The sequence below is a fragment of the Eumetopias jubatus genome, unplaced genomic scaffold (assembly GCF_037043125.1).
Source record: "Eumetopias jubatus isolate StellerSeaLion01/CBP00866 unplaced genomic scaffold, mEumJub1_p1.0 scaffold_12, whole genome shotgun sequence".
Classification (NCBI taxonomy): Eukaryota; Metazoa; Chordata; class Mammalia; order Carnivora; family Otariidae; genus Eumetopias; species Eumetopias jubatus.
Window position 1 is genome coordinate 83,576,086 of NW_028274818.1, and position 22,967 is coordinate 83,599,052.

Sequence of the window (22,967 nt, forward strand, 5' to 3'; positions counted from 1 at the left end):
GAGACACAGTGAGAGAGGGAACACAAGTGGGGGGGAGTGGGAGAGGGAGAAGCAGGCTTCCTGCTGAGGAGGGAGCCAGAGAACCTCTTTGGCTTTCACTCCTAGAGCAAGGGCCCGTGACTCGTCCTTGGCTGGTAAGTATCCTTCTGTAGAGCATCAAAGCCTTGTAGCAATAACCATCCAATCTAGTTATGCTTATCACGCTATTTCCTCTGTTCCCGATTGTATTGGTAATGAATGTATCATTACCTGATACATGGCTTCTGCTGGTGCATTCCCTGCCCCTGGGACACCCTCCCAGCTCACTCAATGAAAGTTTGAACCACCTTGTGCCAGGGACTGAGGGTGCTCCACCCACCACAACTGATTGCCTGCCTAGAGGGAAGCCATCCAGCTCCTCAGCCCTGCCTTGTTGCCTGCTTCTTCAGACCTCTCCCAGTATCTGTGGTTCTAGACTGGGTGTTCCCGTAGCAGTCGCTGAGACAGAGTTTGGCGCAGAGATCGCTTAGGGATCAATACCTGTGAAGGAAAAGCGGAGGAAAAAGTGGAACTGGGTGTGACCTGGCAAATTATCAGCCAACCTGGCAGGGAGATCCAGGAGAAATAAATATTGCCATCAGAGTGGACCACATGGGGGGGAAAGGGCCAGGCCTTCAGACCCGAACTTGACTCAGTCGGCGGCGATGCAGGCTTCCCCAGAAAGGATGTGACTTCTCCACAGCTGATGCCGACACTGAAGGAGCTGACAGCTGAAAGCTCTCTGCCCTCTTCCTCGAAGGTGGATCTGGGTGGTGCATCTCCATGTTACTACAGCTGGAATCAAAAAGACATAGGTTGGGGCTGCCTGGGTGGCTCAGTCGGTTAAGCAGCCAACTCGGTTTCGGCTCAGGTCCTGATCTCAGGGTTGTGGGATCGAGCCCCGAGTCAGGCTCTGCATGAGCGTGGAGCCTGCTTAAGATTTCTCTCTCTCCCCTCCCTCTGCCCCTTCCCAACCGCCCCCAATAATAAATCTTAAAAAAAAAAAAAAGGTTCAAATCCCACCACTTCTGCTTACCATGTGACCTCACGAAAGTGGCTTAACCTCTCTCTGAGTTTCAGTTTTCTCATTTGTAAAATGGAGATGCATTCCCCTCCAGCTCTGACTGATTTATCAGGCAGCTCTGGGGAACAAGGAGCTCTGCATAGGGGACTCTTCCTGAAAATGAAAACTCATTCCCCAAGCATCACAACTACCTCTATTTTTTCTACTTTGGATGGCAATCTTTTTAAACCACGTATACATTTCCCTGCTTCCCTAAACAGATGATATTCAACAAGATTAGTCTTTTCTCGATGATTCAGGGTCATGTGCGCTTCATCTGCTTCAGGTATTTTTGTCGCCTGTCATCATATCTGGGTGTCACTGTGCCAGTCTCTGACAGCCCACAGAATCTCCCATCTTTTCTAGACTGTTGCTATTGAGATGCTGTGGGCAGGGAAGCCAGGCAACCAAGCCTGAGAATAATCCGTGAAAGAGAGAGGGAGAGAGAGGGTAGGGGAGAGCGGGGGAGATAGATCGATGACGGATGGATGCATGGATGCATAGATGCATGGAGTCAGTGGATGGATAGATGATGCGTGGATGGATGGATGGATGGATGATGCATGGATGGATGGATGGGTGATGCGTGGATGGATGGATGGATGATGCATGGATGGTTGGATCTAGATGGATGGATGATGTGTGGATGGATGAATGATGCATGGATGTATGTATGGATGGATGGATGATGCATGGATGGATGGATAGATGGATGGATGCATGCATGCATTGGTAGATGGATGGATGGATGATTGGATAGATAATGCATGGATAGATGAATAGATGGATGGATGCATGCATGCATGGGTAGATAGACAGATGCGTAGACGGATGGATGCATAGATGGTTGAAGGAAGGGGTAAAAACAATCAAGAGATATATTTAGAGAGACCTGGATGATAGATGAACAGACAGACAGGGAAGCTGGTACTCATGACAATAAATATACATCACCCATACGATCATCACAAATGAAGCATACGATCTCAGCATGTGGACCTATCAACATGTATTTAACAATCCTTCTATTGTTAGTCTTTTTGGTGCCATCTAATTCTTCATGATTACAGATAACACAGTGATAATCATCTGTATATATATATATATTCAATTATTTTCTTGGGGATATATTCCTAGAAGTGGAATTATCAGTTCAAAGTGTAAGCACATTTTAAAAATAGGATTACTTATCTATTACAAAAATATGCATGTGGATTGCAAAAACACATATAAAGTGTCCTATATGTATCTCCCATAATCCCACCAGCCAGAGTTAGCCACTATCGACCTTTCAATAGTGTTTTCTGGGCATGTGTACTGTGAGCACCGTGAGAATGCACCTCAAGGGCCTCCTACTCCCAGGGACAAAATTGACTGAGGGTCCTGGCTTTTGTGGGTGAAATCCATCATTTTGTTTACTTGGAGGACTTACTTCCCATAGGCTGCTCCCAAGCAATGACTAAGTGAGGCAGTCTTGTTTCTGGGGGGCGGCATTCCCTTGGTGGTGGACTTTGGCTCAGGGACACCCCGATGGCCTTGCTGAACTTGCTTTAGACTACAGGCCAGTCTAGGAAGCCTCCACCTTCTGTCCTTCACTGGAGGGCCGGACTTGCATCACAGACTGACACCTCTCCCAGCTTTCCCTGGTTCCCTCCACATTTTCTTTCACAAAGGCATTTCCTCTAATAAAATCCTTGCACACATAATCCATCCCTGTGCCTGCTTCTCAGAGGACCCAGATTAACACGTAAACACCTACAGTATAACGAGACACCCCTCCAAAAGCCCATACTAATTTATACTCATACCTACAGTATATGAGAGCCCCTCTTCACCTGTGCTTTTGCCAACACATTGGTCCCTGCCTTCAGACTGAGCCCCCAATGAGCAGGTGGCTACTCCTTCTGCTCCCTTGACAGTCCTCAGAGGCAAGTGCATCATTGCGACTGTTTTGATTGCTAGTGACAGAAAACCCAACCCAAACTGCCTTAAACACAAAAAGACTTTGATTTACTCGTTGAGCTGGACAGTCCAGACGTATCTAGCTTCAGGCTCAGTTTGATCCAGAGGCTTAAATGATATTGCCAAAGATAGTTATCTCCGTGTTCTGCCTCCATGGTGTTGGCTTGATCCTGAGGCTCCAGTCTCTCCACTTGGGAAAACAAAAATGGCCAGTATAAGTCCACATCTTACATCCTTCAAGAGAAGGAGGGGTTACTCTTTCTCAGAAGCCCCGGCAAACATCTCCTCTCATATCATTGGCTGTACCTGGGTTATTTGGCCAATTCAACCCATCATCATGGCCAGGAGGATAAAACATTGATTGCTTAAGTCAATCAGGGTCCATGCAATCAAGAGCTGAAGACACCTGGCATTCCAAAAGGAATTGGAAGTGTGTTTTGTCAAAAAAAGAGCTAATGGAAGCCATATTGAAAACACAACAGGGTGCCTGGGTGGCTCAGTCGTTAGGCGTCTGCCTTCGGCTCAGGTCATGGTCCCAGGGTCCTGGGATCGAGCCCCACATCGGGCACCCTGCTCCGTGGGAAGCCTGCTTCTCCCTCTCCCACTCCCCCTGCTTGTGTTCCCTCTCTCGCTGTGTCTCTCTCTGTCAAACACATAAATAAAATCTTAAAAAAAAATAAACTATCTGCTGTGGAGAAGGACGCCCCCAGCCACCTAATTCGCCAGTCTCCCTGCCATCCGTGGCACTTCTGCAAGAGCCCTGGTCTCAGGGGCACCCACCGCTGGTGGGCCAGTACCATATCTGCACGCAACCCTCCTCTTCTGGGTCCGCGTGTACGCCATCATCTGCCTGGCTCCCGTCCCAGTAGCTGTAGTCATAGGAGGGGCCGTCGGTCCATTCAAACTGCCCTTCCCAGGCAGCCCCATCTGGAATCCAAGGAGGCAAGCTTGCGAGAGAAAGATCTGGCATTAGCGCCAGCCCCAGCTCAGGGAAGACATTGTAACATCTCCATGTGGAGCAGAACAGAAGTCCTCACGTGGATGTGAGACGCTGTTATTAGCACCACACAACAGTTTGGTGAAGCCTTATTTAAGGTGCCACGCCACGCTTTAGCCTCACTCTCCTCCGAGTGGGCATCCACATCTCCCTTTCAGAGATGAGGAAACCGAGACTCGGACTGGTCTAGCCAAATTCATACTGCTCATAGAACCTTCGTGCTGGGATTCAAATCCACGTCTGTGACTGCAGTACCCAAGACCATACCTACTACTACACTTTTTTTTTTTTTTAATTTACCAGCGGACAGGGGTCACCCTTCATTTCTTTCCTTTTGTCCAACATATTGTGTATTTTTCTTGCCCGAGGTGGGACCGCTCTGTCCAATTACAAGAAAACGCCTGTTGGGAATGTGATTGGTGTTAAAATAAATGTGCAAATTAACTGTGGGGAGAACTACATCTTTGCAATGTTCTGGAACACAAGCCATTTCTGCATTTATTCAAGTTCGTAGAAAAGTCTCCCCCGAAGCACTGATGATTACAGAGGGGGCGTCAGATAATGGAAATACCATGCCGCCTCTACGAGAGAGTTCTCGAGCTTGCCGGTCCAGCTCTACCCACTTCTTCCCTGCAGTCTGGACGAGGGGCTTAACCTCTCGGGTCTGTTTCTGCACCTTTACAATGGGGCTAATATCTCCCCCAGAAAGCTACTGTGAGGGCTGACGAAGTAAAGCACGCAAAGGGCTCACGGTGTGCGGCCCTGAAAAGAAAAGTTTAAAAAACAAGCCCTTTGACTGTACTGTTTGTTATTATTATTCTTAAATCTTGTAATACAAGTTCCTTAAACCCCAATTAAGTGTGTTCATCATCCCATTTTATTTTATATATATATGTATATATATATGTTTTAAACTTATTTATTTAAGTTCTTTCTACACCCAATGAGGGGCTTGAACTCACAACCTCAAGAGCAAGAATTGCATGCTCTTCTGACTGAGCCAGCCAGGCACCCCTATAACCCCATTTTATTTTAATATTTATTTATTTATTTGAGAGAGAGAGAAAGCCCATGTGCACAAGAGGGGGGAGGGGCGGAGGGAGAGAGAAAATCCTCAAGCAGACTCCCCGATGAGCACAGAGCCTGACCTGGGGCTCGATCTCATGACCCTGACATCATGACCTGAGCCAAAAACCAAGAGTCAGACGCTTAACCGGCTGAGCCGCCCAGGTGCCCCTCCCCCCTCACCACGGTCCCATTTTAAAGTTACTATTACAAATAGAAATGTGGGTTGTTTTTTTTTTTTAAACTGGTAAGAACGAATACTACACTTGATCTTAGCCAAAAGGCCAAGAAACGATTGTTTGTTTGTTTTTTTTTTAATGACAACTTCTATATAGTTTCTTGCCAGCTGAACTCTATGGATTTAAAAGATGTTATCTCTGTCGAGCCTGGCCACTATGGTTACCTCTGCCACCGTGATAGGAGCTCTGGCCGGCCTAAATTTTACGAGCCGTGATCGTGCGCCAAGCACCAGGCTAAGCTCACTGACTTTCTACAACAAGGCACTATGAAGAAACTGAAGCTCAGAGAGGTTAAAAAAAAAAATGCCCGAAGTCACCTACCACCCAGTCAGCCGCAGGACGGGAGCTGGAACCGGAGCCCGGTCCCCCACAGTACCCTGGGGCAGGGCTGGTAGCATACGCCTCTCCGAACAGAGACAGTATTCAGCTCACCCGGGGAAAGTCTAGGGATAAAATTTCCAGGTGGAGTCTGCGGTGATATCACCAGGTGTAAGATCTGGCGTCAGCTCTCCTTTTTGGCCTAACCCTTCACCATGAATCCATCGACCCCTGCCCCACTCTGCATCCCAGACCCATTTGTCTTTAACGCCCTCGAACTGGATCAGAAGCACTCACACCTCAGACCTTTTGCCCATGCCCTTTCCTCTCCCTGGAATGCTTCTTCCTCTGACTATTTATCCATTAGATAGTAGCTTAAATGTCTCTAACCTAAGGGAGGCAGTGGCAGCCATGGAAGGACACTGCTTGGAGCTCCTTTAGGAGGACCGGCTACAGGGAACATGGCTGGCTGACCGCCTCAGCTCCCCTGCCCCTTGGGATGCGTCCCAGCATTCACAGTGAGACCGGGCTTCCTCCAGGCCGTGCCCCATCAGTGATTCAGCAAGAACTCAGGGGTGCTAGTGCTGGTCCATTCCTGCCCCATGCGGGCTTCCTCTCCTGGCCCTCCTTTGCCTGCAGACTCCCCACAGGCCTAGCCAAGTCTTTCTCAGAACTCTGCTATAATCAGAGGCTCCTCCTCCCTGGTCTTCCTTCCCCCCGCGCCCGTCCCAGGTCTCAGACCCACCTCGCTGTCTGGAGACCTTCCCTGCCTCCTTATGCCCCCTCCTCATTTTTTCTTCACAGCTTTTCCCCCTCATTAATCTCTTGCACATCTGATCACATTTTTGTGTCTGCTTTTTCGAGAACTCTGACCCAAACAGAGGCCTTCCCTGACCATACTATGTTCCCGTCATAGGCTCATTCACACCACTGTATTCTTTTTTTTTTTTTTAAAGATTTTATTTATTTATTTGAGAGAGAGAGAGAGACAGAGAGCACGAGAGGGAAGAGGGTCAGAGGGAGAGGCAGACTCCCCGCTGAGCAGGGAGCCCGATGTGGGACTCGATCCCGGGACTCCAGGATCATGACCTGAGCCGAAAGCAGTCGCTTAACCAACTGAGCCACCCAGGCGCCCATCACACCACTGTATTCTAACTGGGGCATCTCGGTGTCTGATTTCTCTCCGTTTGCTGGGCACGCAGCAGTGACCCGGCATATAGGTTCCATGCACAAGGTTGGCTAAATCGAAATGGCGTCTTGGCTGGGAAGTTCCAGGAGGACCTGGTAGTCATGGCTTCCTTACCTGTCTGTGATCATGAAGCCCTGTCCAGACGTCAGCTGGGATCCCAGGCACACAGCTGTTGACAAGGTCATATACAAAGACATTCTCTTCCCAGCTGCAAACATAAGGAACACAGTAAGCGGGTTACTCCTTGCCTCTTTTCATAGGACAGAGTTGCAAACTGAAAGCAATCCTTGTTAACCTTCCTGGACCACAGTAAATTGAGGGTCCGATGCAACCCTGCTTTTTCCTTCTTTAGTTACATCACCCATATGTGACTGCCCTACCATAGGCACCTCTGGATTGGATTCATGCCGGTTCAAGGCAGATCTCAACCTAAAGATTTAAATCTGCCTCAGAAACATGAGCAAACAAGGTGGATTCAATTGACAGTATCACGAAGAAAAAGAAAGAGGTTGGGATGCCTGGGTGGCTCAGTCGGTTAAGCGTCTGCCTTCGGCTCAGGTCATGATCTCAGGGTCCTGGGATTGAGTCCCACATCGGGCTCCCTGCTCGGTGAGGAGCCTGCTTCTCCCTCTGCCTGCCACTCCCCCTGCTTGTGCTTCCTCTCTCTCTCCCTAGTAAATAAATAAAATCTTTAAAAAAAAAAGAAAGAGGTTTATACTGCATTGTGCCCATGAAACAACTTAATGAAAATCTCCACTAGACATTTTTGTTTTCTCTCGAAAGCCCTCCTTATGCTGCCAGTCCTTACTTACCCTACTAATTTTTTTTCTTGCATGCCATCTCCAAAATCTTTTGCTTTCCTGGAAAATTCAGTTCTGGGTTTGAACTTACAGAGCCCACTCCGCAAACCAAAGCCCTCCAGTGAACATTCCACTCTCCTTTAGAAAGTGTCTTAGTCTTTTCTGGCTGCTGTAACTAAATACCATACACCGGGTGGCTTTCCAACAACAGAAATCTATTTTTCACAGTTCTGGAGGCTGGAAGTCCAAGATCAGGGGGCCAGCATAGTCAGGGGAGGGCCAGCTTTGGGGTCACAGACTTCTCACTGTATCCTCATATGGGGGAAGGGGGTAGGGAGCTCTGGGGGGCCTCTTGCAGAAGGGCACTAATCCCATTCATGAGGGCTTCACCCTCATGAACTAATCACCTCCCAAAGGCCCCACCTCCCAATACCATCACATTGGGGGTTAGGTTACAACATATGAATTTGGGAAAGACGCAAAGATTTAGTTCAAATGGTATCTATTAAGCAGCTCCCTGAATAAGACTGCCTGGAGAACCGTGTCGAGAACGAGTCAGAGTGCCAGAAGTCTGAGTGCTTCTGGAACGGATTTTTTTCCACAAACACAAAATTAAGAAGAATAAACATGTCTGCTTTGATTTGCTACCAATGGCTCAAGACAAATGAAATTTAAGAGTGGGCATTTTGGACAAGGCAGCAGCCTTTGGACAGCGGCCATTCAGACAAAGCCAACAAGAGCAGATATGCTTTATGGCAACATAAAGGGTATGCCAACATAGTCCTGTTTTGAAATGAGTTATTCGTTAGGTATTAGTCCCGAGGCTGGTAATTATTACTTTATCATAACTTCTTCAACCCACTAACGTTTACCTTTTAATGCCATGTGGAAGCCAAAAATGGGAATCCCTTGTCCAGGGAATCCGTTCCTCAGGGTTTGGGAACTACTTGAGTGGAGTGTGCCTGTTGTTCGTCCATTGGCTCTCACCTCCCTTGCCCACCCTTCTGAGCTTGGCCAATGGCATTTTCCAGGCTCGCCGATGTCCGGGCACTGGGTAAGCCATTACCTTCCTCCAGGGTCTTCCCGCAGCTCCAAGGACGATGTCCCCACATGACTACAACCCAAGAAGGAAAGGCAGTGTTGGAAACTGGGCCTTCTCCATGTGCCTGTGTCCATTTATCAGGGAGGAGAGTATTTCCAAGATGCCCCTTACAAACTTCCCCTCACATCCAATTGGCCGAACTGGGTTTTATGGCCAGTGGGAGCTGCAAAGGGGGCTGGAAAGTGAAATCTAGCTTTCTTAACTTCTTACACAGGCAGCAGGCAAAGGGATTAGTCGTGGCTGTGGAGTAAGCTACTAGAAGGGTCTGCCCCAGTGCCATTTTGATGTGAGGATTCAATGAGTTCATTGGTGCCAAACACACAACACAGTGCTCAGGGAACATGTTAATGATCGAATGGAAATTTCCATGTGTCTATCTCTCTATCTATCCATCCATCTCCATTTCTTTGTTGTTTTTAGCAGCAGACAGCCTTCAGCGTCCTTCACTGATTTTTTTTGTTAGGTGAATTATTTTATAAGCTCTTTGAAACAGGAGGTGAGAATCCCCCAGAAGACACCAATGCCTTCTGCTATGGTTTGAATATTTGTGTCCCCCCAAAGTTCCTATGTTGAAATCCTAACGCCCAATGTGATCATATTAGGAGGTGGGACATTTGGGAGGTGCCCTGATAAAAGAGATGCTGGAGAGCCCTCTCACCCCTTCTGCCATGTGAGGGCACAGCACAAAGATGGGCCATTTGTGAACCAGGGAGCAGGCTCTCACCAAGAACCCAACCATGGCTGGCACCCTGATCTTGGACTTCCAGCCTCCAGAACTGGGAGAAATACATTTCTGTGGTTCATCAGCACCCCCATCTGTAGTATTGTTGCAACAGCAGCCTGAAGAGACTAACACCGATACTATCGGAAGAAATGGAGGGGAAAGAGGGTGAGCGAGGCAGGGCTTGCATGCCCTGGGAAAGATGAGCTGACATGAGAACACTAAGTAAGAACTGAGCCCCTGAGATGCCTAGGGTGATAATAAATGAAACCATTAACAGCTCCCACTGTTGAGGACTCAGCCAAGCTAACTGTGGAAGAACTTCAGATGCTTGGTCTCCTTGGTCACACCGTGCACGGAGGAAGTGATGGAGCTGGGACTGGTCCAACACTATATGACTCTGGTGCCCTTAAGGCACATCACATCTCCTCCCGTGGGCTTCTCCATCTGGGACATCTGCTGTTCCCACTCCTTAAGCTTCCTAAATTCTTCAAGGTCCTGACCCAGGACCAGTTTTTCCAGGAAGCCTTCCATGAGCACCCCCTATCCACTCCTGGACCACCTGGAACACCCATTTCTGACCTCTTGGGGGTAGGCTGTTTGGTTTAGTTCTCTATTTCTCAAGGTCTGGTCTCCCCAAATGGGCCACAAGGACCACACAGACCAATATCAAGTCTTATTTCTGTTTGACATCTTCTCTCATGCCATCAGCAGGCTCGATTCAATATTGATGTTCCAAGAGTGTGTGGTCTGACACGGGAATGATCCAATTTCTGGGGACAAAGTGTTCTTCAGCCCAGTGGATCGCTGACCTTGATCCTACCCAGCTGGGTAAGCACTGGCATCCCCCGATGCCTCTCTCATGCACAATTTGGCTACACTGACTGCTGAACATACATTTTGGTGGAGTGCCTGCCGTCACTTTTAGCGATTTTGCCATCTTTGCTCAACAACACCTGCTTGGGAAACTATTTCAATAATTTATTGCATTTCCCCCATATCTGTCAAAAATAACAGGAACAGAGAGAGAAGCCCAAGGTGCTACTGCAAGTAATAAGAAGCATGGATCAGATGAACTTAATTCAACTATCGCTCGAAACAAAGATGGAAATTATTAGGTAAGCAGAAAGTATGAGGATCTTAAGCTTCAATCAGATGCTCCGCAGACATAAACTGATTGTGTGTGTAATTATGAAAGAAAAAAATTGAAAAAGCATGAAAAAAACCACCAGAAATACAGACTCGGGCTGTGTCTCAAAGACAAGATGTAATTAAGGATTTTATAATGGTGTCCAGCTTTATGCAAACTGAATTTCATGTATAATTGATGAATGAATTGTTCAGGTTTAACTTTCCTACATGCTTTCAGGAAAGTATTATATGCCAACATGGAAAACTACCTGTAAAGGAGAGGAAAGGGAGAGACTGTTAGTGTAAGAAAGGCAAGGAGGAGCAGTAGGAGTTGAGAAGACAGGAAGAAGGTAAGTCGAGGCAGAGAAGAACGGGAATTGGGTCAGGGATTGCCGGAAGTCCCCCAATTTGCCTGGAATCCTTTCTGATGCCCAGCTAACCAAGGTTGAGGTTACAAGCACCATGAGCAGGCTGAGCTGCCCTTCCTGTGGGCTGGCTAAACGGAAAGCTTCATTTGGAATTTTTTTTTTTTTTAAAGAGAGAGAGCGAGTGCTGGGGTGGGGGGGTGGAGGGAGAGATAGAATCTTAAGCAGGCTCCACACTGAGTGTGGGACTTGATCTCACGACCCTGAGATCATGACCTGAGCTAAAATCAAGAGTCGGACACTTAACCGACTGAGCCACCCAGGCACCCCTGGAATCATTTTATTTTTTTTAAAGATTTTATTTATTTATTTGAGAGACAGAGACAGACAGAGATAGTGAGAAGAGAGCATGAGCAGGGAGGAGAGAGAGAAGCAGGCTCCTGCTGAGCAGGGAGCCCAATGCGGGGCTCGATCCCAGGACCCTGGGATCACGACCTGAGCCGAAGGCAGACGCTTAACCGACTGAGCCACCCAGGTGCCCCAACCCCTGGAATCATTTTTAAAATATACTCTTTAGCACATGGATCTCATTTTCCTCTATAGGCTCACAGTTTTTGAGAACTTCTTTGATCCATCCTTGTCAGTGCCAATCCTGCGCTCTGTTCTCTATCACAGGGAATTTGCCCTGAAGACCATTTCTCGCCGGTTTTCTTGTCAGCTGCCCTGCCTGTGGTGGGAGGCACAGATGAGGGTGGGAGGGAGGGAGGGAGAAGCCAGGGTATTTGTCTCCCTCTCTGCCTGGGGAGTCGCTGGCAGGGGCTGCCTCACCCCGGTGGCTCCAGATCCTCTAAGGCTGGTTTGCCCTCCCGTTAGGGGTGGGATTGGCTTCCTGCCGTTGTGAATCTCTGGACTGCCTCACTACTGCCTCTTCAAGTTCTTAGATTCCATCACCCGTGTGTATTAAATTCTCTGTTTTGAATATTTGCAGTGGTTCGTGTTCTCCTCATAGACCTGACTGCCACACTATATTCCTCAGCACCACTGAGAATACAGTGGGGGCTCTCCATATTGGTTGGAAAACATGGAGGATTCGCTTACACACTAAGATAGAGGACCCCTTCTCCATTCTTACCAAAATTCGGGCACTCTAAAGCATAAAGAACCAACTGTCTTTCCGGCTTCAAGTCTTTGAGATTCTTGAAAAACAGAAGCAGGATTGTGAAGTTGTAGTTTGGGTGCCAATGGAACATAGCATAGTTGGCTCCAAGGAACCCACACATCGTCCAGGATGTCTGAGGTGAAAACAAGTCATAATAGGGTGATGAAAAAGATGCTCTAGGAGAGGTGGTCGATGAGTGCAAGTAGGGTGCCATGGAGTCAGGGTGACTTCAGTGAAGAGATGAGCCTGAAGGTTAAGGAGGTATTTATCTGGAGGAGAAGAGGGGGATAGGAATTCCCTGCAGAGGGAACAGAATGTGCAAAGGTATGGGGGAGCAAAAGGGCTGGACCAGACTGGAGAAGTTTGAGACGGTCCGTGTGGCTGGGGCTTGGGAGACACAGAGGAATGTGGAAGGAGGCCTTGGTGGGTGGGCTATGGAATTCAACTGTTCAGGTTCAAATCCCAGCTCCACCATTTTCTAGCTAGCTAACTTTAAGCAAGTTACCTTTCTGGAGGATCAGGTTCCGTGTCTGTGCGATGAAGATACCTACCTAATATGGTCTGAGGGAGCTTCAATATGATGATGTATATAAACGCCAAGCAAATAAATGTCAGTTATTATTCCTCACATTATAGTCTTTGTATGTATGTTATGTGAGTTGTTATCACAGGGTCAAGCCCTCTGCACAAAATCAGCACTTATAAAGACGTAAAGACGAATCTTCAAGCTTGCTATTTGCCACCCAGGATAAATGTTTTGCCTTCTACCTTTTCAATGAGAAATTGGGCTGGACCAATTTCAAAGAGAATTCGGGCTAGATCAAAGCTAGTTAGAATTACCCAAGAGAAACACCAGTGAGAAATGCCATTTTTCACTCCCCTTTCCAAAGGGGGTGCTTGGTTGGGCCATGGGGGATGGATGTCCACTCACCTGTGGTTGGAGGCCAGTTTGGCGGATTTCCTGCCAATGCAGAACTCAGAGCAGTAGAAGTCGGCCTCGGCCCAAGTCTTATTGAGAGGGAAAAATCTATAGCAGTGGCCTTTGAACTCCATCCAGAACAGTGGGCACAGGGAAGCCCGGGGCAGCTCCGGCATGCGCGTGGGCAGAAAGAAAACAGAATGGCAGGAGGGTGGGCAGTGTGCAGACATTGTTCCTATAGCTTGTGACATCTTTTCAAGAGTGAACATAAAACATTTCACATTATGATTAGTAAAATTCTACGCTTGAGGTCCAAAGAACACGTGCATACCTAACATTTACCAAATGACAAGAGTAATATACGCTCATTATAGAACACTTGGAAAATGTTACTGCTCTGGTGTATTTTTCTTCATGTCACGCTCGAATGCAGTGATTTGTAGAAATTCAATTGTTATATTGTACTATACATACCTGTCAGTATTCCGAGTTCCAAAAATGAGAACATATTTCCCCCACGTCATTATAAATTTTTGTAAACATTGTTTTAAATAGCTCTCGAATCCTCCACTGAGTGGCCCCCCTAGAGTTGATTTAATCATTCCCCTATTTGTGGATAATTAGACTGATTCCCTTTTTTAAAAACAATTACACCCAGTGCTGAGATGAACAGCCCTTGTGCATCAAGCTTTTTCAGCATTTCTGGTGATTTTCCGAGGAGAGATTTTTAAGGCTTTGATACAATTTTGCTAAATTGCCTCCTGAAAGCAATTTATACTCCCACGGTAATGCCTGAGAGTGCCCATCTCACAGTGCCCTTGCCACCGCTGAGTGTTATCACTTTCATGGCAATCTTTGCAAATTTTATAAGCAAAAAAAGGGCATCTTGTTTCAATTTGCAATTCTGAGCTCTCTGGTGAGGGCGGAGATTTTTCCACGTGTTTATTGACAAACGATAGCCCACCGAACTATTTATATCTGTAAGCCCATCGAACTGCTGGGGTTCAGGATGTGCTCTTAAGTCTGAAAAAAAAAAAAGCACACATGAAAAACCCATGATCGAGACAATAAAGTTCTCCCAAGCGTCAGCCCCCCCTGAAGGCTTCTTAGGAGATACTCTTTTTGGAAACGACTCAAGATGACTGGCTGCGGGGAGGAAGGCATGCTGAGAACCTTCCTTGAACAACGTTAGGTGGCTCATCTGTGGCAGTGGGCAGTGGTGAGATCTGCTGGACTGGGATCTGGAGGCCGGGGTCCCAGCCACCAGCAGTGGCACATTCCCTCCCTCTCAGCTGTCAAACTGGCTGATATTTGGGGTCCCTTTTGCAGCCACCCAAGGATGTGGGATCTTTGCCTTTCCAGCCACTGTAATAGCTGGCTGAGCTCTTGAATAATTAAGTAGTGGACAACATTCACGGAGCATTTGGGATGTGCCAAACACAAACAGGGAAACCGAGGCTTAGGTCAAGTGACTTGCCCAACGTCATCCTGCTAGTCAGTGGCAGATAGGGATTTGAACTCAGCCTCCCGACACCATAACCTTTGATCTTAAAGTCCGCAGGATGTTTCATCAAGGGAAATCAACAGGGCTGAGAATGGTTAATAGTCTTTTAGCACTTACTTCATGAGGTTGGTAGGCCAACTAATTGGGCCAGATCAATTCGCGGAATGCGTGGCATGTATGGACTGCTCTGTGATGGTATGATTATTATGATTAGCTCAGGGGTTCATAACCAGGGCTGTTGGGGCTTCGGGGATCTAGCGAATCCCCTGAAATTAAATGCAAAATCAAAAGTGTGTATGTGTGCATGTGCACATGCGTGTAACTGTGCATTTATTTGGGGGAAAGGAAGAGTCAGTTGTTTTAATCGAAAGCTCTGCTAAGCAGACAGGTTCCATGCCTCCCGTCACTGACCAGAGCCACTGGTCTTTCTTGTTTGACCAGAACCAGCCCTTCCCCCACCCAGGCAGCTGTGCTCGGCAGTCCTGGCTTGTCCCTTCTGGGTGTTGCTGAGCTCTTTGTAGGGATTTTGTGGCACTACATTTTACGTAGAGAGAGAGAGCAATAATTAAACGAAGGGGGCTGGAAGGGGAAAGGAGGGGGCAAGGGTCCTCACTCCCCTCTCCCCAAGGCCCAAAGGCTTCTCCTGGGTCCTAAAGCCTGGTGGATATTTGAAATCAAGTCTCCCTGTGGAAAACAAGCTCCCTCCTCCACACTGCTGGTTCCTTTGATTTTCTCCACTGAACAAACATGCCTGGAGTGAAACATACCAGAAAATGGGGCTGTGACAGGTCACTGCTCAATTACTCCCTTTTCCACCTGGGCAGGCAGAGGCCTTTAATTGTAAGGATCTGGGAGGCAAAAAGCCACGTGTTTGCACTGGGATGATAATGAACTCCATCCTGCCTGGTATCCCGCACCCCCTTTGCCTCTGGGATTTGAGAAACTGAGAACTGAAGGATCTCAGGGGCCATTCATCCGCCTGAACCCCGAAATAGCCTTCGCTAGTCCGTGTCTCCCTTGTGAAGGTATTTCTCTAGGTTTATAGCTTTACAAGTCAGATAATGATGGCAATATCAACACTACTGAGCTTTCATCTGAGCCGGGCATTGTGTCAGGTTCTTTGTACATAACAATTCATTTAGCATTCACACATCCTACAAGGTAGGTAGGTACCACAATCACTTCCACTTTACAGAGGAAGAAACCTAAGAGACAGAGAGGTTGAGTAACTTGCCCAAGATCACACAGCTCCTAAGCGGCAGAGGTAGTTTTTAAAGACAGGCTCTATGGCTCCAGACCTAATTTAGGGATTCCTGCTGCTTAAATGCCCATTTCCTTTTGTCTCAGTCTTGATGGCCTGGTCCTTCACTCACTCCTTTTCCTTCAACAAGTCCTATTTGAGCACTACCTGGGCTCAGGCAGTTAGTTGGCTAAATGCTGGAGATACTGTGGCCAACTACACAGAGGTGGCCTCTGACCTCTTGGGTCTTACAGTCTAATGGAGACTGATATTAAGAAAAATAAGCACAGATATAAAATGTCATTAATGTGCCATTTGTGGATGTGTGTCATGCAGGCAAAAACTTGAGGGGGCAGCCCCCAAATTATTTTTGGAAGCTGGTTATTTGTTTGCCCCCTTTGTCTCCTTAGGTGAACTGGTGGCCGCCCCAACCCTCTCTTCAAGGAGCTTGGGGGGTGATTAAGACAGAGCACCAGAGTCCCATTCCCAGATGGGGGAAGTTCAGGGAGTTGCCATAGGAGCACCGAAACATGTCATACAAGGATGTGGAGATCTGGGAGGCTTCCTGGAAGGGATGATGTCTCATCTGACACCTGAAAGGTAAGAGTCAGAGAAAACGTGTCAGGTGCTGTGTGGACACAGCAGGTGCAAAGGCCCTGAGGTATGAGAGAATGGAACATTTGGAGAACATTTGCAAATGGTTCAGCCAAGCTGGGAATCTGAGGGTGGGGCGGGGGGAGGCAAGAGATGAGGCCAGAGGTGACGGGGGGGGGGGGGGGGGGGGGGGGGGGAGACAGGAAGGCATGCACAAAGGAGCTTGTTGCTCTGGAAACCAGGAGGCCAAATGGTAGGGTCTTTTTACCTCAATTACCAGCACTAAAGGTCACCAAGATCTCCCAGCTGGGGTGGGAGTCAAAGTCTTTGGGAGCTCCAAGCTTGTGAAGAAAAAAGAACACACCAGTGGAGTTCAGGGCTCATTTTTTTTTCTCTCTCTCTTTTTTAAAAGAATAAATTGTCACCTTCCCACTCAATCTGGCTGCCTGCTCCTCTGGCCCCAATCCAGCCGCCTACAAATGCACTACCCCGCTGCCTCCTGCCCAGATCAGCCTTGAGAGCCAGCCAGGAGAGGAGGTGAGGAAGGCTCCGGGGTCCACATCCCAACCCCCACCCCACTCCCACTACTGGGCCCCAGATGTCCCAGGAGACAGGAGGAAGAGTCTCTCAGTGTCCTGGAAGGTGGCGACTGGGAGGGCTTCCGTCACCCTCACTGCCTTTCCTTCCCGCTGTCTCCCTGGTTCACATGTCCCACCATCAGACCATCTTCCTCACCAGTGAGTCCTGGCTCTGGTTTCCAGAGCTGGTGGTCCTGGGCCTCTCGTGTCTGAGCTCTGCTTTCCCTTCTCTGGGCCACGCTTGTGGCCACATGATACAGAGGAAAAAAGCACTGGAACCTTTCTTCTATTGCCCAAACAGCGGCCATTCATTCATTCGGTGGTGAGTATGTAACTGCTGAGACCAGCCTCAGAGGGTGTCAGTATCATCCCCATTTTACAGCTGAGGAGACTGAGTCTCGAAGAGGTTAAGTCACTTATTCCCACAGCTAGCAAGTGGTGGTATTGGGATGAACTCAGAATTCCCTAAACACTAAGCACCTCCGGAAAACATCTTTTTTCTGCCCTTGGTTTTCCCATTTGTAAGACAAATATATTAAACACCAAATTTAACCACGTCATGGATTGAATGTTTGTGTCTCCCCCTCCTCAAATTCATATGTGGAAGCCCTAATCCCCAATGTCTTTGGAAGGGGGGCATTTGGGAGTGGAGTAGGGTTAGATGGGGTTATCGGGGGGCGCCCATAATAGGATTAGTGCCCTTATAAGAAGAGAAAGAGAGACCAGTGCTCCTGCCCACCCCCCCCCCCCGCCACGTTTCTCTCTACCTGTGAGGACACAGCCAAGGTGGCCTCTTGGACCCAGCAAGAGTCCTCACCAGGAACCAAATTGCTCAGGATCTTGATTTCGGACTTCCCACCACTCCAGAACTGTGAGAAATCAATTCCGATTGTTTAAGCCTCCCAATCTATGTTTTTTGTTGTTGTTGTTGTTTGTTTTTTTGTTTTTTACCATAGGTTATAGCAGCCTGCGCTAAGACTAAAAGTTAATCAAGCCAATAAGTCCATGTCTCCTGGGTGCCTATTTGGCTTTGAGGTCTGTGCCCTCAAGTTGCTCACAGTCTGGGGAGAGGAACACACTCAGGACAATGAGTCATCATATACTAAGATACAGTCCAGAAATATGCAGAGTGCTCTGTGCCCATACAGGTGGGGTGGGGAATCGGGCCAGAGTGTTCACGGGGCACTCTGGGATCTGACTCTATGATTCAGACTCCAAGGGGTATTCTAGGAAGTGCAGACATCCAGTTGCTCAGACCTCTAGGCTCCAGCTTGAACTCTGGAGTCCAACGGCCCCTGTTGGACACCCAGCTCTTCATGCCTCCATTTTCACATCTATAAAATGGACATGATGATAATGCCTACTTCGCAAGGAAGCCATGGCCTGGCTCATACTTGGCATTCTAGTAAGCATTAGGTATTACTGCAGCAGAGACAGCCTGGGCCCCGGAACCCGCCTGGAGCTGGGATTGCGGTGCCAGCCTGATTCCCCTGCCCACCCCTGAAGCCCTGCAGAAGCAGCACCCCACCCCCACCCCCCAGCTTCAAACGCCTTGCTGGAATTGCCTGTGCTGTGGAGAGTTCTTGGCCTCAGGAGCCAGGAAAGGAAACTTGATGGTAATGGTTGAAGAACCATAACAGCAAATATTTATGCAGCTTTTACTAGGTGCCAGGTTTCTTCTAAAGCACTTTACACTCATTAATCCCCTTGTACAATGTGATCAAAGCCAAGTTCGCAGAAAAGGTTTTGGGAAAAGACTCTAGTCTGGCTAAACCCTCCCAAGTCTCTCAGACGTGTCTAAAGGGTTTTTTGGGTTTTTTTTTTTTCCCCAGCGCAAATCTCGAGGTGTGGCTGAGTTGCACTCTGTGCGTATATTTGCATGTTCATGGAAGGTCAGGAGACTTGGGGTGAGTGAAGAGAAGACAGATGCTCTGTTCTGCTTTGCACGGGAAGGCTGCGATCCAGAGGAGAAAGACAGACAGGGCGCATTCTCAACAAAGAGGGCTCTTGGATGTGCACTCACCTTCGTGGCCTGCAAAGGCCCACCAGTACCCTAGAGGAGCCCTTCTTAGTCACGCATCAACATGCACACTCTTGCTCACACTCTTGCTCACACACACACACACACACACACACATTCTCATCTGGGTTGAAGTCACTTTCCTCTAGAAGATCTGTCTGCTCAGGCTCGAACTAGGCTTTCTGCTGGGCTGGGAACCTGGAGAGCCAGAGAACTACCCGTTGGCAGGGTCACTGGCCTCTGTAGGTCTCAGTTTCCCCAACTGTAACATGTTGGGCTGAATGGACTTCCCCGACCCTTCCTGCCAACTCCAGTTCTGAGCTCTCCAAGACTGCTGGGTTTGAAGTGATCTCAGTTCCCCCTACCGGCAGAATGAGGGTGAGCTGGGGGAGAGACCTCTGGAAAGTCCTTTCTCCAAGGGAGGCCTTTGTCACAACAGAAAGCTGTGTCTCCTGACCACTTCTATCATATCACCAACAACTGCAGTAGCAGAAGAACTAACAGTAATAACTCTCATTCTTTAAGCACTTAACATGTGCTAAGCGCTTCATCTGCACGATCTCATTGGAGATCCCCAAAACATTTAGTAGGCACCATTATTATCCCCATTCTCCAGAGGAGGAAACTTGATGCTCACAAAGAGGTGCCACAGGTACAAGTGAGTGGGAGAGAAGACTCCCCAGTTGCTCCCACTTGCAAACTTAGCCTCGGGCCCTTCCCACACACATGGGACGGAAAGGCGGGACCATGTGATATACAAAGGGAGACCTCAAGGATATTTTGTCCAACTTCTCTCCTGCTCGCCTACTGCATGGATGAGAAGACTGAGGCCTAAGAGCAAGGATGCAAAGTCACGGTTATGGACTGAATTTTTGTGCGCCCCCCATTCATATGTTGGAGCATTAAGCCCCAGTGTGATGGTGTTTGGAAGTGGGGTCTTAGGGAGGTAATTAGAGTTAGATGAGGTCATGAGGGAGGGGGGCCATGATGGGATTAATGTCCTTACAAGAAGAGGAAGAGAAACCAGCATGTGCACATACTCTTTCTCTCTCTGCCACATGAGGACTCAACAAGAAAGGTGGCCATCTATAAACCAGGAAGAGAGCCCTCACCAGGGAACAGAATCAGGCAGCACCTCGACTTCCCAGCCCCTGGAGCTGTGAGCAATAACTTCCTGTTGCAGCCCGAGCTGACAAAGACAGAGTTTATGATAGATCGGAGCCCCTAATGCTTGCCTAGATAAACAAAGACCACCACTCACCTTGGTTTAAGGGGGATGCCCAGGTACATCTGAATTTCAGCTAAACAACAAATCACTTTAAGTCTATGTCCCACTCAATCTTTGAGACATGCTTATACTAAAAGGTGACTGTTTATCTGAAATTCAAACGTACCTGGGCATCAAGTATTTTATCTGGCAACCCTATCACCCCACTGTCTCAATTCACCCCAGCTCCGTAACAGCCCAAAAATGGGGTCTTATGGGAATTCTACACTTTCATTATGAGTTGTACTTTAACGGGGATCAAAACAGTATGTCTGTCACAGGCTTACTGCAGAGGTTAAATAAATCCATACACAGAAAGTGCTTAAAACAATGCCTGGCACATAGAGAGGGCTATGTAAATCTTAACTGGTTGTAGGTATTATTATTATTTTAAATATTATAAACAGTCTTTGGAAAGAACCCTCACAGTGGAGGTGACAGGCAAGATCCTCAGCCCAGAGCAGACGGCAGGATTCAGGAATCTTCCCGCCCAGACGGGGTTCCCTCACAGTGAGCACCCTGGTCTCCCCATTGCAAAGAGGAAGAAACGGAGCTCCTCTGAAGCCCTGAGACTTTCACGTGGGACACGGGGAGGCCACATGCCAGAGGCTGGTAACTGCTGTCCTAATTGCCGGGGACACAGAAAACCCAGAGAAGTGGGCCACCGAGCAGTGGCCTCCAGGGAGGTCATGAGACGGACAACTGTGTCCCCTTGCATGCCTAACCTGTGGTGGCAAGCAGCAGGTCTGAAAGGTCCTTGGGAACAGACGTCACAGTCAAAGTGGGGGTGGCCCCCGCACCCCTGATGCCAAATCCCAACAGAAATCCCATTTTCAGACCTTGCTGTGGTGCCAGACACCAAGAACAAAGCACTTCCCCACTTTATCTTACTTCCCTTGCAGAGTCACCCCAGAGGGTGCTACTCTGACCCCCATTTTCCGAAAGAAGCTGAGCTCAGAGAGGTTAAGAAATTTGGGCGGGGTCACACCGTTTTTAAGATGCTAAGCTGGGATTTAAAAATCAGGACTCTTTGGGTCTGAGCCAGGGACAATGCCCCTGGCTGGGGTGCGGGAAGGGGAGCCAGGAGGGCTGTCGGGAGGCTCAGCTCATCTCCCACCACTCCTCGGGTCAGGCGGGCCTGCAGCCCAGGCTAACCAGGCCTCACTGACAGAACCTCAAGTGTCTGTGAGGTGTTCTCCTCTCCTCCTGCTCCGGCCCTGGCCCCGGTGCTCAGCTGGGCTGATACTGATGTCCGTCTGTGGAAAGGCCTGTGCAGACAGGAGGGTCGGGAAGGCCACCGTGGCCCACCACCCCCACCTTTGCATCCCGAGGCCCGAGGAAGCCACCTTCAGGCCTGAGTGGAGGAGAGAGGCCCTTCCACTGGAGCTCTCTTGGGGGCAGGCGAGTGCTGCTGGGAGCTCAGGACACACTGGAGAGCCTCCAGTCTCCTCCTCCTCTGTCCCCTCTGCACCGGAGACAGCTCTGAGTGACAGCCTGAAAGCTGACCCCGGTCAGCCCCCTTCAGGGAACTAAGAGAAACCACCGCCCTGCTTCTGAGCCACTGTGTGGCCTTGGGCATGTGCAGGCTTCTCTGAGACTCCATTTTCTCCTCTGTGAGATGGGATAGTAACAGAGCTTGCATCTGGGCCTGTCACAGGAGATAAAAGCACCTCGGGCCCCCTCAGAGGAAATATATACCAGAAGGTAAAAATAGAAGTCAGAGGCCGGTGCAGAAGTGGATGGGGGAGGGGGGGCGCCTGGGCGGCTCAGTCGTTGGGCGTCTGCCTTACGCTCAGGTCATGATCCCAGGGTCCTGGGATCGAGCCCCGCATCGGGCTCCCTCCTCTGTGGGGAAGCCTGCTTCTCCTTCCCCCATCCCCCTGCTTGTGTTCCCTCTCTCGCTGTGCCTCTCTCTGTTAAATAAATAAATAAAATCTTTAAAAAATAAAGAAGTGTATGGGGCCTGTGTGCTTGGGCTCAGCTCGTCCCCACCCCACCCTGGCCTTGAAGGCCCTAGAACACCTCTTGCCTAGGAAGCAGCAAGGAAGGCCTAGGTGGGTTACCCTCCACCCTTTCCCTCTACCTTTCAAGGTTTCTTAGGGGTTAAAGGAGGTGCCAGTAGAAGGTTCTTGGCCCAGGATAAGTGCTCAACGAAGAGAAGCAAACATTATCATTCGTGGACAGGTCTCGTGTGTGGTTTGTTCCAACTTAACATAAATGTGTTCAAATCCACTGGTGTTTCATTGGGAAGGTCACTGCACTTATGAATTAGTATCTCCGAAAATCGGAGTCTTTCTCTCCCCTGCTTCATGTGTTGTCAGGCAAGTCACTCTGCCTTTCTGAGGCCTCAGTTTTCTCCTTAATAAAATAGGGGACACCAAGAGTACCTACCTCGCAAAGATTCAGTGAAATCATTTGTTTCTAAGACTCAGCATAGATGCTGGCAAATAGTAGGTGCTCAATAAAGGATAGCAAATTTTGCTACCATTATCGTGGATCCAGTGCAAGCCTTCTCCTGGCAGGAGACCCTGCATACTCCCTTCCCTCCCCCGCTTGCTCTCCTGAAATGCTCCATCGGGTTCTCTGACACTCTGTGTGGCTGGCACCCACAGGGAGGACTTGAACCTGTCCCAGGCACTCACTTGCTCTCTGGTACACCTGCTGCCATGCCTTCGAGGTCTAACTGCGTTGCTCTGTGGGCACCGGGTGGAGAGCC

General features: G+C 48.8%; 1 protein-coding gene and 1 non-coding gene across 2 annotated transcripts; both read right to left on the minus strand.

Moving 5' to 3' along the window:
- Positions 1-505: 505 nt before the first annotated feature.
- CLEC19A (C-type lectin domain containing 19A) lies at positions 506-21,576 on the minus strand. Its single transcript, XM_028091699.2, has 5 exons — positions 21,485-21,576; positions 13,061-13,225; positions 6,967-7,059; positions 3,824-3,957; positions 506-519 (listed from the first exon to the last, which is right to left on the minus strand). Exons 1-5 carry the CDS (start codon positions 21,574-21,576, stop codon positions 506-508), a joined length of 498 nt encoding a protein of 165 aa, XP_027947500.2.
- Positions 5,202-5,401, minus strand: LOC114199702 (U2 spliceosomal RNA). Its single transcript, XR_003607338.2, has one exon. It is a non-coding gene; the product is annotated as a U2 spliceosomal RNA (small nuclear RNA).
- Positions 21,577-22,967: the final 1,391 nt, after the last annotated feature.

Excerpts from the sequence above, each read along its gene's own strand:
- CLEC19A (XM_028091699.2), bottom strand. The coding sequence starts at position 21,576 with ATGCAAAGGTGGGGGTGGTGGGCCACGGTGGCCTTCCCGACCCTCCTG. Across the intron at positions 13,226-21,484 it reads GACATCAGTATCAGCCCAGC|CATGCCGGAGCTGCCCCGGG; the intron begins TGAGCACCGGGG and ends TCTGCCCACGCG. Across the intron at positions 3,958-6,966 it reads GGGCTTCATGATCACAGACA|GGAAGGGCAGTTTGAATGGA; the intron begins GGTAAGGAAGCC and ends TGGGGCTGCCTG.